Source organism: Paralichthys olivaceus, chromosome 12 (assembly GCF_024713975.1).
Source record: "Paralichthys olivaceus isolate ysfri-2021 chromosome 12, ASM2471397v2, whole genome shotgun sequence".
NCBI classification, from domain to species: Eukaryota; Metazoa; Chordata; class Actinopteri; order Pleuronectiformes; family Paralichthyidae; genus Paralichthys; species Paralichthys olivaceus.
Genome location: NC_091104.1, coordinates 5,250,549 through 5,266,185, shown reverse-complemented (window position 1 = coordinate 5,266,185; position 15,637 = coordinate 5,250,549). Strand labels below are relative to the sequence as shown.

Genomic DNA, 15,637 nt, shown 5'->3' with positions numbered 1-15,637 from the left:
AGACGTGGTAAACACATCGTACCTCAGGGTGGCCATCAAAATCTACAGGACCATCAAACAGGCAGATGGTTTATAGAGACACGTGGCTCCAGAGCCCGAGAGCAACTCTTTATATCCTAAAATGCTAAAATTGGCATCAGCGGACAATAATGATGTGACTGGGATTTCCAAATTTTTCCAGGCACATTTTAAAATTGTCAGATTTACAACGCACCGTCATATAGAGATTTCTCGCTCCAACCTGCTGCAGTGGGGATGAGCCAGTACCACTGCTAACACACTAAAACCAAAAATATGAGCCAGCTGCCAGCAGAGCGGCATGAAAACATAAACACTGCAGACAGCAGCTTCACAGAGGATATATACAGCGACAGCAGAGCCATTCAGCTGTCAGGCATATCTTACAGAAATTGGATTGATTTTACAAACATCAGTGCACTGTATTGAATGACTCTCAATATTAAATGAGTCAGGAGTAAAAAAAAAAAATTCTTGATTAGGAAAAACCCTCGTTGTGATGAAGCTTTGCCTGAAATATCTCCTCTGGTCTTTCAATCGCTGCTTGCGCCTGAAAACTAGAACGACCACACTCGGCCAATCAGCGCAGTTTCAGTCTACGTACATGCCCCGCCCCCCTCCAATTAATACAAGGTCACTCTCTGGCGGGAGAATAGTAGAGAAAAATGTTCATGTCTCATAAACTATTATAGCAATTTAAATCACCGCATGGAGTGTGAAGAAATATTTTGTTGTACAGAGTTTAGAGATATGAAGCATGTGATGACATCAGATAAAGCAAAAATACCAATGTCGGCACTAGCTGACTATTTCTCCTGCATCGAGTTCAAAGGGGTTATCATGGGAGAACGCAGGATAAGCGCAGGGGTCTCAACGCTTTCTTCTCTGATCTGAAAGTAAGCTTCTTGTTCAGTTTTTGGAAGTTGAGTCTGATGCTGATCAGTGCCGACGCTCCATTTGGACACCAGTGGAGTTGTTTCCTCTCACTGCTTCGAACACAGTCGAGGTTTTACACAACATTTGTTTGTTTTTTCCCCACATTTCCACATTTGGTGCATTGCAGTTGTTTTAACGGGCTGCTTCTGCCAGACTTCAGGTGTATGATGTAAATCACGGCACTGGTTCAGAAATCCTTTAAAGAGCAATTAGGATCTGGATTCATCTTAAGAGAGTTTCTGTGCTCGTTATCAGGTCCCTTAAACACTTGATAATTATGAATTAAATTAAATGGATTGTGAATATTGACACTTACCTTTCTTGAGGTGTTCAGTAACACACAACCAGAGTCATCAGTGTCTGAGGAAAAACACAACAAGAGGCACAATTAGACTTTCAGAGTGTTTGTACTGTAATGTCACAGTAATTGTCTATATTGCTGTTGCAAAACTCCAGTTTTTTATTTTCAAAACAAACTGTGGGGGGTTAGATTCGACCCCATATTCTATTGTGCATTGATGGTGAATCTTGTTTTTGAGACAACTCTATTTCTTGAACTGTTTGTGGTTCTGTAACAAGGAGAAAAAAAACCAAGACCTACACATAAAACTTGAATTTAAGAGTTAAAACTATTTGTGTAATTACGATCCACAACATGATACCTGATTATTAGTCTGGGAACCATTCATAAAAATGACTTTAACATAAACAATTTTACAGTTGTGTATTTAAAACCTTTGTAATACAGAGTCAACAGTGGAGAGGTGACAGGAAACGAGGGAGCGACTGATGGAAAATGACACAACCCAGTGATGTTGCGTATCGACAGTGCCCCTGGGCCACCGGTTCTCCACGTTACTTCAGTCTTAAAACAATACACCATCGTTTATTCTGTAAAATTAAATTATTACGAGGCAAAATGCTTAATGCTTTATGCTAATCTGTGCTAGCATTGTAATTATAATGTTCTGCATTTGCATTTAAAAGCATTTTCTCAGCGACAGAACATTCGTCACCGCTGGTGAGAATTCTGACACAAGGATCACAAGTAACAACAGCTCAGCCTGTAAAGAAAAAGAAGCCGGAGACCCTTTTTCTAATAGTGATGAAAATGTCAAGAGGCAAGTCTCTAAATGCTCTCGTTGAACAGGGATTGGAAGTTCTCCGCTGATAAGGCGTTAATACACACGTCTGTGGAGCTGAGGCGAACGCCGAAGATAAAGTACAAAGGTGTGGATTTTCCATGAAAAGAAGGCGAATAAGGGAAAAGCCTTTTATGTTAGGAAACAATATGGGGACAAACCTCGGGAATAAGGTTCTCAACACACTTCAGCCCCATATACCAGGCTGTCAGTACCCTGCTGACTCTCATGAAACAATCCGCCACCACCATTACATAACGCCGTTATCGCAGTTTACTGTGGGGAGGACGTTATTAGGTTACCAAGGGCTTTCCTCCTCTGATCCGCGTGATGCACTGTGTCGGCTCCGTCTGGAAATCAATCGGTGCTTAACTCCACCCTCCAGCTACAGAAAAAGCAAGAAAACCCCCACTTTAACAATACAGCGAGCCCGAGGAAAGCGCCGGGATATCGTAATATCAATAATCCAGCCACAAGTGAACATGTGTGAGTCTGCATTAAAAAGGGGGGGGGGGGGAGAGGGGGCTTTGATCGCTACACCAAACACCTTGCCATCATAAAACCCTGCAGGCGGTGGAGAGAGGAGGAGAGTCCCAACCCCTGCCTCGCTGTGATGAAGACTATGGCAGGGGGCACGTGTCGTGTGCACTGGATTTGGATCATCAAAGCCGCACAATCAAAAAGCACACGGCTGGGCTGATCCGCTCCCACAGGGGAGAGGGAGCTGCGGCTCTAATAGCTGCCAGGCTGCAGCCGTAAGGAGATATTCATATATTCATATAAGATTACCTTGTCCCCAACGATCACCTCTTTCTAATGGCCTCTGTATGTCTCCATACACGCTGATTTAAAATAATCCAGGGGGAATTTCAGGCTTTTGGATTAGGCAGAGGAGGTGTCAGAGTGTGACGCGGGCTTGTTTCCACTCTTGGTTCCTTATCTGATCGATGTGCTACTTTAACTGTTGATTATATTCAGCCAGACACAAGTGCTATATAATGCCAGAGTGGAGTGTTGTATTATTTTACTCATTAGGAGTTCCAGGGTGGCGACTGTGGACGGCTGAATTACTATGTGATGGGAGAGATCCTGCACGCGAACAGGCTCGAGTGCCCTTGGACCGGAGGCTGCACAGCGTGTTTGCATTTCAAATACGTGTTTGAAATCAAAAATAATTGGTTAGGTGGTGTGGAAAGAAGAAAAGAACCATGAACCTGTGGCATAAAAAATACCACAGGTTGGTGTTTTTTCATCTTCAGAATAGCCGACCAGATTTTAGCCATCTCCCAAACCCTGTCTTTGGTGTGACGTCTGTATTTGTCTCATCTAATTCAGTGTAAAATTAACATATTGACTGAAACCTATCAGTGAGGTTTAAAAGCCCCTATGGCAAACCTATGGGGTCCGAACCGTAAACAGCACAGAATTATTTAAACTGACTGCAACATTTTTCCCAAAATGGAAAAATACTTTAAAATGCCCTGATGAAAAAAACCTTGACCTCGGCAAAAATGAGTGCAGGCAAAAATGTGAAAATTTCAAAAGTTGAATAAACCCAAGAAAGTTTTTTTGTATGAAAGTACTTTTTTTTTTTGCTATCATACCAATGAAGTGAAGAAGAATTGAACCGCTTACCCGAACACCGTCTGCCTGATGGGTTAGGAAACAAAGAAATATGCCCTGACGTGTCTGTTTCTTTGACTTTTTAATCCTTGAAAAGTGAAATCTCACCACGGATAATGAAAAACATTGGTCAGTGCTTTCTTTGCTGTGTGAGTTTATAAAGCAAGCCCTAAACTCAGGGTTGTCAAGGTCAAGTCATGACCTTGGCCTAAATCCTCAAGTTTCCCTGTGTGACAGACGGCTGTCCTTCCTCTTGACTCCTCCACTTCAGTATTCAGCCAAATTGATTCAACCAGAGTGAGAGTGGGTCCAGTGCTGATGGAAATATAATCATGAAATCAATTCTATTTATGGGGAGCATTTGACAGCTTCCTGACAAAGTTCTCTGAAGAGAGAAAAATGGATGAGATCGTGTCAAAATGATACAGAAACAGACGACGACGAACAAACAATCCTCGAATTACCAGCTCACAACTTTTTCACTCAACTCTTCAATTTCTCATCGTCACTGACTTCTACACCAGGATGCTGTGATTCCTGCAGGAACTGAACCCACAGCATCCGTGCACACTGTGTGTCAGTTTATTAGGAACACCTAGCTAAAACCTTAGACTCTCAGACACATCTTTACTTCCTACCACTTCCTAGGCCCTTTATAAACGGGGAAAATCCTCAGGGGAACATCATGGTCAAAATAATGTTTTATTCAGAATGAGGTCGATAGTCTGAATACGGCTGTCCATGTCAGTGTATGAGAACATGACAGAAACCTTTATTCAATGTGTTTTGTTTGGTCCATGTCCCATCCGCTAAATGGATGAGACAGGGTTTATGACCGATACTGCAGCCAGCCACCAGGGGGTGATTGAGACACTTCACTTTAAATATATTATCTGCCTTTAAATATAATACATTGCTTGAACTAATGCAGTCTAATGAAACAGTCCTGCGAGACTTCACAGCTTCATGAAGGTTGTATGTTCAGATTCTGTTGAAACATAAAGAGATGTTGGTTTTTGTTGTTGTTGCTGTTGACTCAACAGGAACATGATGAAACAGAGTATGTTTTTTTTTTTAATCTGTAAAAACAGGAGAAAGAATGATTCGGTGTTTTAAATCTTTAAATCTCATCTTCCTCTGGGCGATGAGGACGTTCTGGTTGAAATAAAAAATAAAAGCTGGAGCCGGAAGTCGTATTTGGGACATGGAATCAATAATGCTGTTTAAATAACTCAGGCACTGGAAGCCATTAAAAGACATATCGTTAGTATGGTGCAGCTAAATATCCAACAGGCACAACATCATAAAGGTCAACAGCCAATTCTATTCCAGAAACCAGAATTATTAAAGCATCCACAGCCAGGACTGTATTTTCTCATGGAAGAGGTCACTGTTAAATAAAGGAGGAGGAAATTAATTAATTATAACTGACAGATGTTATTGAAATTACATTACGATAGAAGCTGCTGTCTCTGAGTCTCATGTAATCACGAAGGTCTTTGCTTTTCCAAACCGCTGCTGATTTAGGCCGACAGGATGTGATTAAAAGTCCTGTTCAGAGTCTTACATTGATTTGAAATGGCGGACGTATTCCACAGCAGCCTGCTGATGTGGAATAACAAAACAACATGATAATTTGTGACGTGAATTAAAAGCAGACACAGGCGGAGAGCTAATGATGCTGGCGTCAAATGTACGTGAAAACCAAGGTTTACAGGGGGAAGACTGGAATAAAAACAACATTCAGCTGAGCTGTTGATGAATAAAGATCAGAAAATCTAGACGCTGCTGGGCACGACAAACATTCTGCACCTGCGGGTGGAACTTTGTCTGATGACAGCAGAGACAATTCAACATATTATATCTGTGTGGAGGGACTGAAATATGTGACAAATACTCAGATGCCATTAGATATATATAAATATATAAACATTTTACCACATTCTCAATAGTATGCTATTGCTTTTAATATTGTTTGATGTATTAGGATTATGTAAAATTATAAATTCCCAGTTGTCATCCATACCACCCACCCCTGATTCTAAAGTCATGAGGTTTGTGATTCCACCGATCACATTGATTGGATATTCTTAAAACACACATTTTTAATAATACAAAACTATCTTTAGTGGCTACTACATGATGAAAATAACAGAATTATGTTTAATTGTTATTAACAGATTTCCCTGAAGTTTGTGAGATGACAGATTAAACTGTTAAACTGATTCAAACAGGTTTCATTTCAAAACTTAAAGGGAATTTTAATGTTTATTGTGTCTACTGATGTTAGACCATGACTTAAGAATAAAGATACTGATAGAACCACTTAAATTAAAATAACAGGCCTAATGTAAAAAGGTGCCATTCAAATCATTTGATGTTATTATCTATATGATGAATAATTTAAATAAGGTCCTTAAGAGATCATTCTCTTATCGCATCACGCTCTGACAGTTCTGATGTGACACCTTTCACTGGAAGAGGAGTTTCTGCGTTTGTTTTCTTCCTCTGACTTGTTCCTGCTCTTGTCAGACGCCTTAAGTGTTACTATGTATGGAGAATCAGCCCGAGTGACATGCTCACCTGTCACATTCAAACTCAATCTCTCTCTCTCTCTCTCTCTCTTTGCTTCTCTCCCCATGGTGCACCTGTGACTGTTGCCATGGCAATGGTAACCTGTTGACCCGCGGGTTTCTGGTGATGGGGTCAAAATCATCTGCAGCTGCAGCCGACAAGCTGTCTGTCAATTCAACACCTGCCATCGGGCTCCGGTCTGGACTCCAGAGTGCCGCAGACCTCCACTGAAATTAGTTTGAAGTTGTGTGAGGATTTTTTGTTCCCCTTTCGTTTTCCTCGTGACCGAAGCCGTGGAAATCTGGCATGACTGCACACACACACACATGCTCCCTTTGAAGAAGCCTCGTGTTATGATATTTCCAAAAAGAAGCACTTTGCAGAAAAGTGCAAGGAACAAAATAAGTGAATTGGGGATATATCGATCACAGAGCAGAGGTGAACAGAGGAACAGGCATATTCAGAAAGATATCTCCACAAACTGATTGTGACACGTATTCCCATTTGTAATGAGGTAAAGTTAAAGGTTGCAGAAGGACGTTTATATTCTGCATGTATCAACAATTTTAATTAATCAGCTGAAGGAGGAAGAATGAACCTGGTTATCTCTGTGTGGAGAAACTGGATTTTCAGGTGAAGTAAGAAAACCTCATTCAAAATCCACATAACAAAAACTGCAGCCTTGGAAAGAAGCATTTCCTAACACCTGAGTGGGAGAGCAGATACATTTTGTTGTTTAACTAATATCTCTTTATATACTGCATCTTCAAGGAACAATATTTCCCATGAGCCTCAGACATTTAACGGTGAATCGAGGGGTCATGGTGAGCTAAAGCTGCTTTCAGACAAGCACTTTTTTTCCTGAAATTATCCAGTGGGGCTGCATGTGAGAGCGCAAACGCCTGAGTCATTTGCTTCGCACATTTTCTGGAACTTGTTTTGCCAGTCCTCTTGTACCACAAATACCTTCGGGGTGAAGAGGAGGAGCCATAAACGAGGAAGGACGATGAGATTCAAGAGCTTTTGATGATGAAATGTAAATGATTACAGTCTGCGTGTATCTGCTGCAGTTTACCAGACGGCTGTGACTCAGGACGGTCAGCTGAATTTCGTAGCGAATGGAGAAAATCGCATCCATGAAAGCGATAAACACTGAAAAAATGATTCCGCAAACTGATCTGAGCTCTTTGGTTTGTGTTAATTATCTCTGGCTGTGAGAAATGAAGCCGCGGAAGTGGAATGAACAGTGTGTGGATCCTGTCCTTGTTGGGGAGCTAACAGTAGATAAGCAGCTGTCTGCAGATATCAGCCTGATGTCTTGTCAACACAAACAGAGCAGATAAATTAGCGAGCAGACTTTCTGTTTCTGTCCTGTCTGGGTTCAAAGCGATCATTAACGCGAATGTCTGAACTTTGTTGAGGCATCCACTTCTGACACCCTCGTGCTCGGCTGTATGAGAAAGCATTTATTTTTTTAAATGCGGATAACGATGATGCCTTTGTAAGTGGTGCAGCTTCTTCTTATTCTGTTAGACTGTTTTTGAACATGTAAGATGTCTCAAGGAAAATAAAACCTTGGCTCACAGCTGTTAATGTGCATGTTGCACTATTTTATATTCCAGGAAATGACCGAGTTGCTCACTTGGTAATTGTAGCAGAGATTTAAGTTCTCAGGATAAATTCTGAGAACGCTTTGAGCGACAGTGGATTTGTCTGATGTCACCGAATCATTAAGAATCGAATCAAATCAAACTGAATTAAATCTAAATTGATCAATTCTGGACTAAAATGAAATTTAATCAAATCTGCTGCAAAATCAAAACTTAAGTCCAGTCCAGCTTTCAGTCTGAACATATGTTTTTTTCCAGACTCATACAAGGTCACTGTGACGTTTGACCACTGTAATCGAATCAGTTCATCTCTGAGTCAAAGTGACAACTGGTCAAATCTTGAATCAGTTCCCTTAAGTCAGACTTGAGATGTCGTGTTCCTATAGACCTTTGACCTATGACCACCCAACTTCCACCAGGTCATCTGTGAGTCCAACTTAACATTTGTGCCAAGTTTGAAAGAATCCTCTCAAGGCGTCCTAAAGATAACACAAGGTCACAGCGACCTTTACCTGTGACTCATCCCTGAGTCCGAGTGAATGTTTTCCCTCGAGTGTCTGAGATGTTGCGTCCACACGACCGAAAACATGTTTTATGAGGTGACAGTGACTTTCGACCTTGATCTGTTCATCCGTGAGTCCAAATGAACATTTGTACAAATACTGGAGAGGATTCTTCTGAGGTGTCCGTGAGATGTTGAGCTCACAAGGCAAACATGTGCTTTGAGAGGTCACAGCAAACCTGACCATTAACTTAACTTTTTTAAAGAGTAGAACATTTGCACAAGATGTCCTGACCTGTCCTAATTTCTCTTTCTTGCAAACAAATCCCTCTCCTTTCTCTTTTCATTGTTGGCCTTCTCTGACTCCCTCTATTCCCTTCTCAGCCTATTTCACTCTTTCTTCGTGTACTGACCTGGTCCAGGGCTGATCTGGTTGTCATAGAGGTGGATGTCATCTCCGCAGGCGATTGGCGAGTCCTGTCCCTCCTCTCGGCCCTCGCTGCCCTCCTCCTGCTCCGCCTCCCGCTGCTCTGGGGACACAACAGCACAGGGTCACTCCTGAACCTCGCTGGCTTTAAAATCATTATCCTCAGTTAAAGTAGCTGATTTAAATACCAAAGTCAAAATAACAGGTGGAAATTTGAGGTCCACGAATATAATTGCTCCATCGGAACACATGAAATTCATATTATTAATATGTACAAACTTCATGAGCAGAAACTACAATTACAGGACCCCCAAAACTAAAATACAGTCAGAATAGTGCTCAACAAAATGTTCAGACAGTGACGAGATTTTATTACAAGACATTTTGCTTTTCCACAACAGCTTAGTCGACAGTCAGTGAACCATCCTGACACACTAATCTGGTGCTTAAAGCAAAAACAAAACAAGAAAACCTGGAGAATTGTTAGAAAATATTGAGTTTAGTGTCACCTGTTAAACAGAAGCTTATTGTCAGCTCAAGCTGCTCATTTTCACGTCACGTCACAAAAACCTTTGTTAACGATGAAACCGTGCAGTCTGCCAAAGATCTTTAAAAGTCTTTCACAGGCTGAATTATGTTTTTGTGTTTAAAGGCAACACTTATTGTCGTTATTGTTTATTATCCTTAAACAGCAGAAATGAACATCTTGTTTGTCCGACCGAATGTACAAAATCATTCTTTTTAAATGGCCTGCATGATTAATTGATTATTAAAATACTTGCCATTTGTGAAATTCTGCAGAATCAGATCCAGGTTTGTTTCCTGAGATGTAAATGTGTTGGTGATCTGGATTTAGTTATTTTGTTGATGATAGAATAGACAGGATGGATAATAGGATAGAATGAATGGTCTGTAACATAGGTCTGTTAGTGAGTGTTGGTCCTTTCCTTGTTTTTATTGTGAGTTATTTTTTGGGACTTTAACAACCATGTATTTTACTGTGGCATTGTTAATTGATGGATGCGTGTTGTTCAATTTTATGCATAATTAAAAAAAGTCCATATCACTGAAAGCAACACTAAGAGATGTCCTGCAATACATATTCTCCCTGATTCATCCTAAGGAGACTTCATTAATAATGTTTAAATATGTATAATCCTGAAAAAAAAAAAAACAGCATAATGGTTTCATATGACGTTTTTCATGAATCGGAGCTAGACGTAGGTTTTATCAGGTGTTTTTCTTTGGTGCGTAACCGTCACGATTGTGTTTGGAAGAAAGCATCACAGGACTCAGCCTGGAGCCTGTTTGTATGACTCATCCCAGTCTCTCCTCCTGACACAGCAGCACCTTAAATCCAATCCTGCAGTCACTAGTGGGCTCCCAAATATCATCCAGCGATCGGCTTGATGCGACCAGGACAATATCTCATACTCGTGCTCTTTATCTGCTGACCTTATCCACGAGGAGGCCCCAATTTCAGTTCATTCAGTTTGTCTTGCGTCAGGATCATCCCTCAGCACTTGACATTATTTGAACCTTTCTGTGTCGTCACTTTGCCTCCGTCCCTCTGCGCCTGCGACTCACCGGCTGGGCTCTGACTTTCAAATCACCTTGGGAGAGAGCGAGCAGCGGCTGCCGAGCAGGAGAAACAAATCAACCGTTTTTTTCTCCAACGCACCCACAATGGTATCAATTTCGAAAAAAGTTTTTAGATTTTTATTACTTATTTTTGGTCTGCAGTTATTTTATTGTATAATTTTTTTCAGTTATCAAGTAACAACTACCTCGTATGGATTTTAAATCAAACTGCAAATATCCAGTTTACCATTAAGAATTAGGATTATTGTATTTTTTCCAGCAGCATCATTATTCAGACGAGTTGAGCATGAAGCCGAGCTGCTGCTCTGTAACACTGACGGGTCAAAAACAAGAAGGCAACATCTAGAAGGGACAAGGGCCGAGGGATGAGGTTGTTTGATATGAAAGCACTGAATGATGGATGTGCCTCCTTTAAATGGTGCACGTGTTCTGCAGCAGCCTCTGAGATGTGACGTACAGAAACACTACAGGTGCACGGTTTCATCATGAAGGATGTTTCCGGTTCTTTGTGCTCTGACAATTAATCCAAGTTCCACATTCACCTTCGTTTACTGATTTAAATTCATCGCGGGCTGCAACAAGCCAAAGACTTAATAGATTGAATAATGGTTTAATATTCAGACAATGTTGTGGAGTAATAGAATACATGGAATGGAGCTTTTTGCTAAATTGAGACCCTTAGGCTTCACTTTTGGAAGCCGTCATGTCGTCCATCTTCATATGCTCTACATTAGCATAGTAGCTAGCTTGCTGAGCTGGTCAAGTAGAGATAAACAGTTTACAGAATGTATCACGGTTGTTTTATGTTTAACTGTTCATCAGAGGGACTCCTGGGTTCAGTGTTTGGGAAGCAGCACTATGATTTCCAGCTTCTCACTCGTGAGGATTTCCTGCTCCTCTGTGCATTTGTCTGTTGTCGGAAACAGCAAGCGGTCGCACGACATCAACGGCGGCTTAAGGGAAATTATACAGCAGCACAAAAGAAAAAAAATACAAGCAGAAACCTGTTTGCAATATTTGTTTTCAGCATGAATTTCAGAGGAGATTCAAAGCTGTGAGTCTTCAGTGCACTTTCATGAGTAATCAAACCTTCTCTGGTAGCACACAGGGGTCGTCTTGTACTGTGTGTGGACCTTTTCAGGTTTGAAATAGATGACAGCTAAATTACAGGTTTTCCCACAGTATTTTAATTTAATAAATAAAATAAAAAACACATTCATAAAGCGAGACATTACGTTTCAAGGAAAACAGCTGAGTTACCTCTTCATGTTTAATGAGTGTGTCCAGCATTTAGACTTCTTTTTTACTTTAAAAACAAATCACAGGACGAGCTGCGTCAGGATCTGCGAACTCTGCAAAACATTTCTCACCCTGAATCGCTCCATTAAAATCAACAAATTTAACCATAAAACAAGCTTTAAAGTCGACTCCGAACGTGATGAGAAAGCTTCAAAGTCAAAGAGAACCCTGCAACCCCCATGATGCATCCCTGCTCCATCAAACAGGAAGACGCTGTGCAACATTACACCAAACCTACTGGAGGCATTACTATAAAACTTAGAAGGATTTGATATTGGTCAGAAACTACTTCCATTTTTGATGCATATCCAGATTTTCTTTCTCACTTTCTTTAGCTTTGTGAATGCAGAGTCCCCCCCCCCCCCCAGGCACTTTTCTGTTTGCCTCTTTCATTCTGTGGCTCAGTCGGTTATTATGAATGTTATTATTTCTGTATCTTACACTTACTCTGTGAGCCATGTGTCTGTTTGCACTGATTTGTGTTCTTCCCATCATCTGCTGCACAACTTGTAAACTAAATGATCTGTAAAACCATTCTGGACCACGAGACCATGAAAATAGTTATAAATCTGACATTTTCTTATTACAACGTGTATTTTCATTTATTATTTAAGTATCACAGTTGGGGGAGCTTTTCACTTCTTGTGTCTGTCTTAATGGAAGGATGTGGTATGGATCAGGGAAGAACCCATCAAATGTTGGTGTGGATCCTGATCATCGGGCAGATCCAGGAAATTTTGTGCAGCTTGGTGGAGGTATGTGCTCTACTGTTCCACTTTGTTCTCTATTCACGATTTAATCCTGACAGCTGAAATCACATCCATGACTCTGACACATCAACTATGGTCACAAGAACACTATGATGACACAGGTACAACCGGTACAACAGTTATATTCACGTCCGGCATCCATTAAGATTCATTAACGAACCTCTAAGATGACAATGGTGGATAATGCTTACTTGCCTCCAGTAATGCAGCTGCATTTATATCGTGATAGAGGGCTGCCTAATAAAGACGGTTATGTTCAGGTGCAGCAGGGGGGCTTCTGTGAATCTGCGAGTGAATTGGTGTGTTACAGGAGGGGAATAATTGGCTGGGGAGTCAGGGAGATCCAATGCAAGCATATTCTGTCCTGACTGCTTGTGCTGCACATACTAATTGGATGCCTCTCCTTGGCTTGAAGGTAATGAAGCCGCTGTTATCATAACAGCCTGAGCAAAGTTCATTATTTATATCCAAATGCAGCCTTTTCTGTTTTCTATGCTGCAGCCGCAATCTTTAAGTCACATCTCTCACTACATACTGATATACTGTAACGCACATTACTGGCAGCAGTCGAGACAAAAAAACAGATCCTCGTTTCCCGTCAGGGCGAGTGGATCACAGTGTTTTACTCACGCTGCGTCCGCAAATAATAGACTCAATTATTATTACTTGCTATGTTTTTACGTTGAGGGAAAACTGGCTCATGGTGAAAAGTGCATTTATCCTGCTGGTGACTCAGACTCACCCATTTCTTGAAAGAAGTATCCATTCTTGGACATCCCAGAGGGAGGCGCCTCTGCAGGAGAGAGCAAAACAGAGAGAGTCATCAGTGAGGTGGATATGGACATCAGTCACCTCCCCTGCAGGGAGCCATTTCCATTTTGAAACTCAATACCCATTATTTGTTATAATTACTTCATTTTTTTTATCATAAGTGTTTAATTATTGGTATGAGAGATGCTTATGAATAGAAATGAGAGTTTAAATGGATTTAAATGTAGACATTGTAGATACAGAATTAATAGTTAATCCATTCAGTCACTCACGAAAGTATCTGCCCCCTAAAGGCCATGAAGAGACATGACAATGATGAGTCAGGTCATGACACAATGAAACACTGCAGAACCGCGCCGAGCGTTTTAATGTGTGTGTGATTTTCTCTTTAACTTCTTGTCAATAAATTCTATGAAAAGACCAAATCCAACTGTGAATTGATCTCATTATTCTCAGAGTATCTGAAGCTTGAGATTATTAGATTATTCCTCTGAGCCACAGAAACTATTACAAACACATCAGTGACTCACACAGTTGCGCTGGGAGACATGTTCGTTTATTACAATGAACACACACTGCGTAGTTTATTTTGTGTCAAGTCCACAGATGACGTCTTTCTGCCGTAGACACTAGCCCAGCAAGGGTATCAACCCACAAAGATGCAGAACTTACCCCTAAATGAACATTTCCTAAAAAAAATGCAGCTGACTTAAGAAATAAAAGTTTACGTTTTTCAAAGTTCACGTCTTAAGTGGGGGTGAGAGTTTAAGAAAACCTTGATTGACTTTTCATGGTAGTTTGTTTGTATTGTAGCAGGATTACACAAAAAAATTAACGTTGTGGAAGGGTGGGACACGGGCCAGCGAAAAACCCATTAAATTTCCCTGGCATTGGGTGAGAGGCGGGTTGCACCCTGGACAACATAACGCAAGGTACACAACCGTTCTCGTTCAAATTCACACATTTCTTGCCATTTTTGTGAATGTTCTGTTGTATCCGAGTACAACAGATATTATTGTTGATGTAAATTATTCACAGCGATCCTCATTAAAATTCCACTGATGCTCAGATAGTTTTATTTTTTTGGGGGGGCTGTGTTATTAACACCGGCTGTATATAACGATGGTAAAAGACCGACGTACATTTACATTTTAAATCCCTCTGAAAATCCAAAGCTGTTATACTGCAGGAATAAATGCAGGTCGCAGTTTTGGCGCCTGATGGGATGAGAATCATGAGAGAACGATGTGATGCAGAGGAAATATAAATATTACTGGAGGCAGTGGAAATATTCATGATCATTTTTTTTAAGCGTAAATGATAATTATTTTCTAATCGTCTACAAAATGTTGGAAAATACAGAAAATGAAAATGTGACCACAGCTCAAGGTGATATCTTTAAATTGCTAATGAATGGTTAACAGTGCCATTGTTATAAAAAAAACAATTGGAAGTGCTTCAGCTCAGCTTCAGACGGCTGAGTTTTGTGGAAGAATGCAAACATTGACAACAGGACATTTTGGCTAAACTGAGATACCAGTCTGCTGCAGAGAGAGAGTCAAACAAAACTCCCCAAGGTTTTCATTTTCCTGTGGATTCCTCAAATATCAAAAATAAAAAACACAAACGTGGGTATTTTTCCAACATTAATTTAGACTGCGTTTCTTTAGCCTAAACAAAGCGTCGTCTAAACAATGAAACTGCTCGTAGAAGTAAAAAAAAAAAAAAACCAAGGTGATGTCTTTGGATTTCTCTGTCTGACCAAAAGTCTAAAACCTACATGATCAATCTTTTCAGCACTAAATGAATGTGGCTGATGTTCAGATTTGCCTGAGTCATTCTCAATCTGCAAATCATGAGATTATTTCTGGGAGTCGCCAGATGGTTGTGGAGAATTATATAATACATTCAGAATAAATGATAGATTATGGATCGGGAATTATTTTTAAATTAAATTGTCTGTACAAGGGATAAAATCTGCTTTAGGACCGACGTCAATAAATGTGTTTGTGAAAGTCACAGTCTGTGCGCACGGGTTCGTGCTTGAACAAAACAAAGAACAGTTTTATTTTGTGGAGTCACTCGCCAACGAGGCTCAAGGTTCCCAAACCCTTTGTTTCATGACAGCGTGAACGGCACAAGAATGTTATCTTCTCCAATTCCAATTTGGGCTAAAGGTCAGATGAACGCGACCTTGACATCACTCTGGAGCAAACGTTCGTCACAATACCGATCTGGTGCGAGTCGCTCAGTCACTACAAACACTGAAGACAGCAGCGATGCAGATTGTCAGCGGAGACACACTGAGGTGTTGGAAGTATTTGGGGTGACACTTCTGTTCAAGCGTAAAATTGAGGGATCCT

The 15,637-nt window shown here is 40.7% G+C and overlaps 1 protein-coding gene across 9 annotated transcripts in view; it reads right to left on the bottom strand.

The window, feature by feature from the left end:
• Positions 1-15,637, bottom strand: part of slc4a11 (solute carrier family 4 member 11) — an 81,286-nt gene that overhangs the window by 31,264 nt on the left and 34,385 nt on the right. For 6 of the 9 annotated variants that reach the window (XM_069536110.1, XM_069536112.1, XM_069536113.1 and 3 more), the window contains exons 2-4: positions 13,246-13,296; positions 8,819-8,935; positions 1,271-1,314 (exon numbers count right to left, since the gene is read on the bottom strand). In XM_069536110.1, coding sequence (XP_069392211.1) covers positions 1,271-1,314; positions 8,819-8,935; positions 13,246-13,296 — 212 coding nt within the window. The remainder of the gene's footprint in view (positions 1-1,270; positions 1,315-8,818; positions 8,936-13,245; positions 13,297-15,637) is intronic. The other 3 variants (XM_069536116.1, XM_069536118.1, XM_069536117.1) reach the window with 1 other exon arrangement.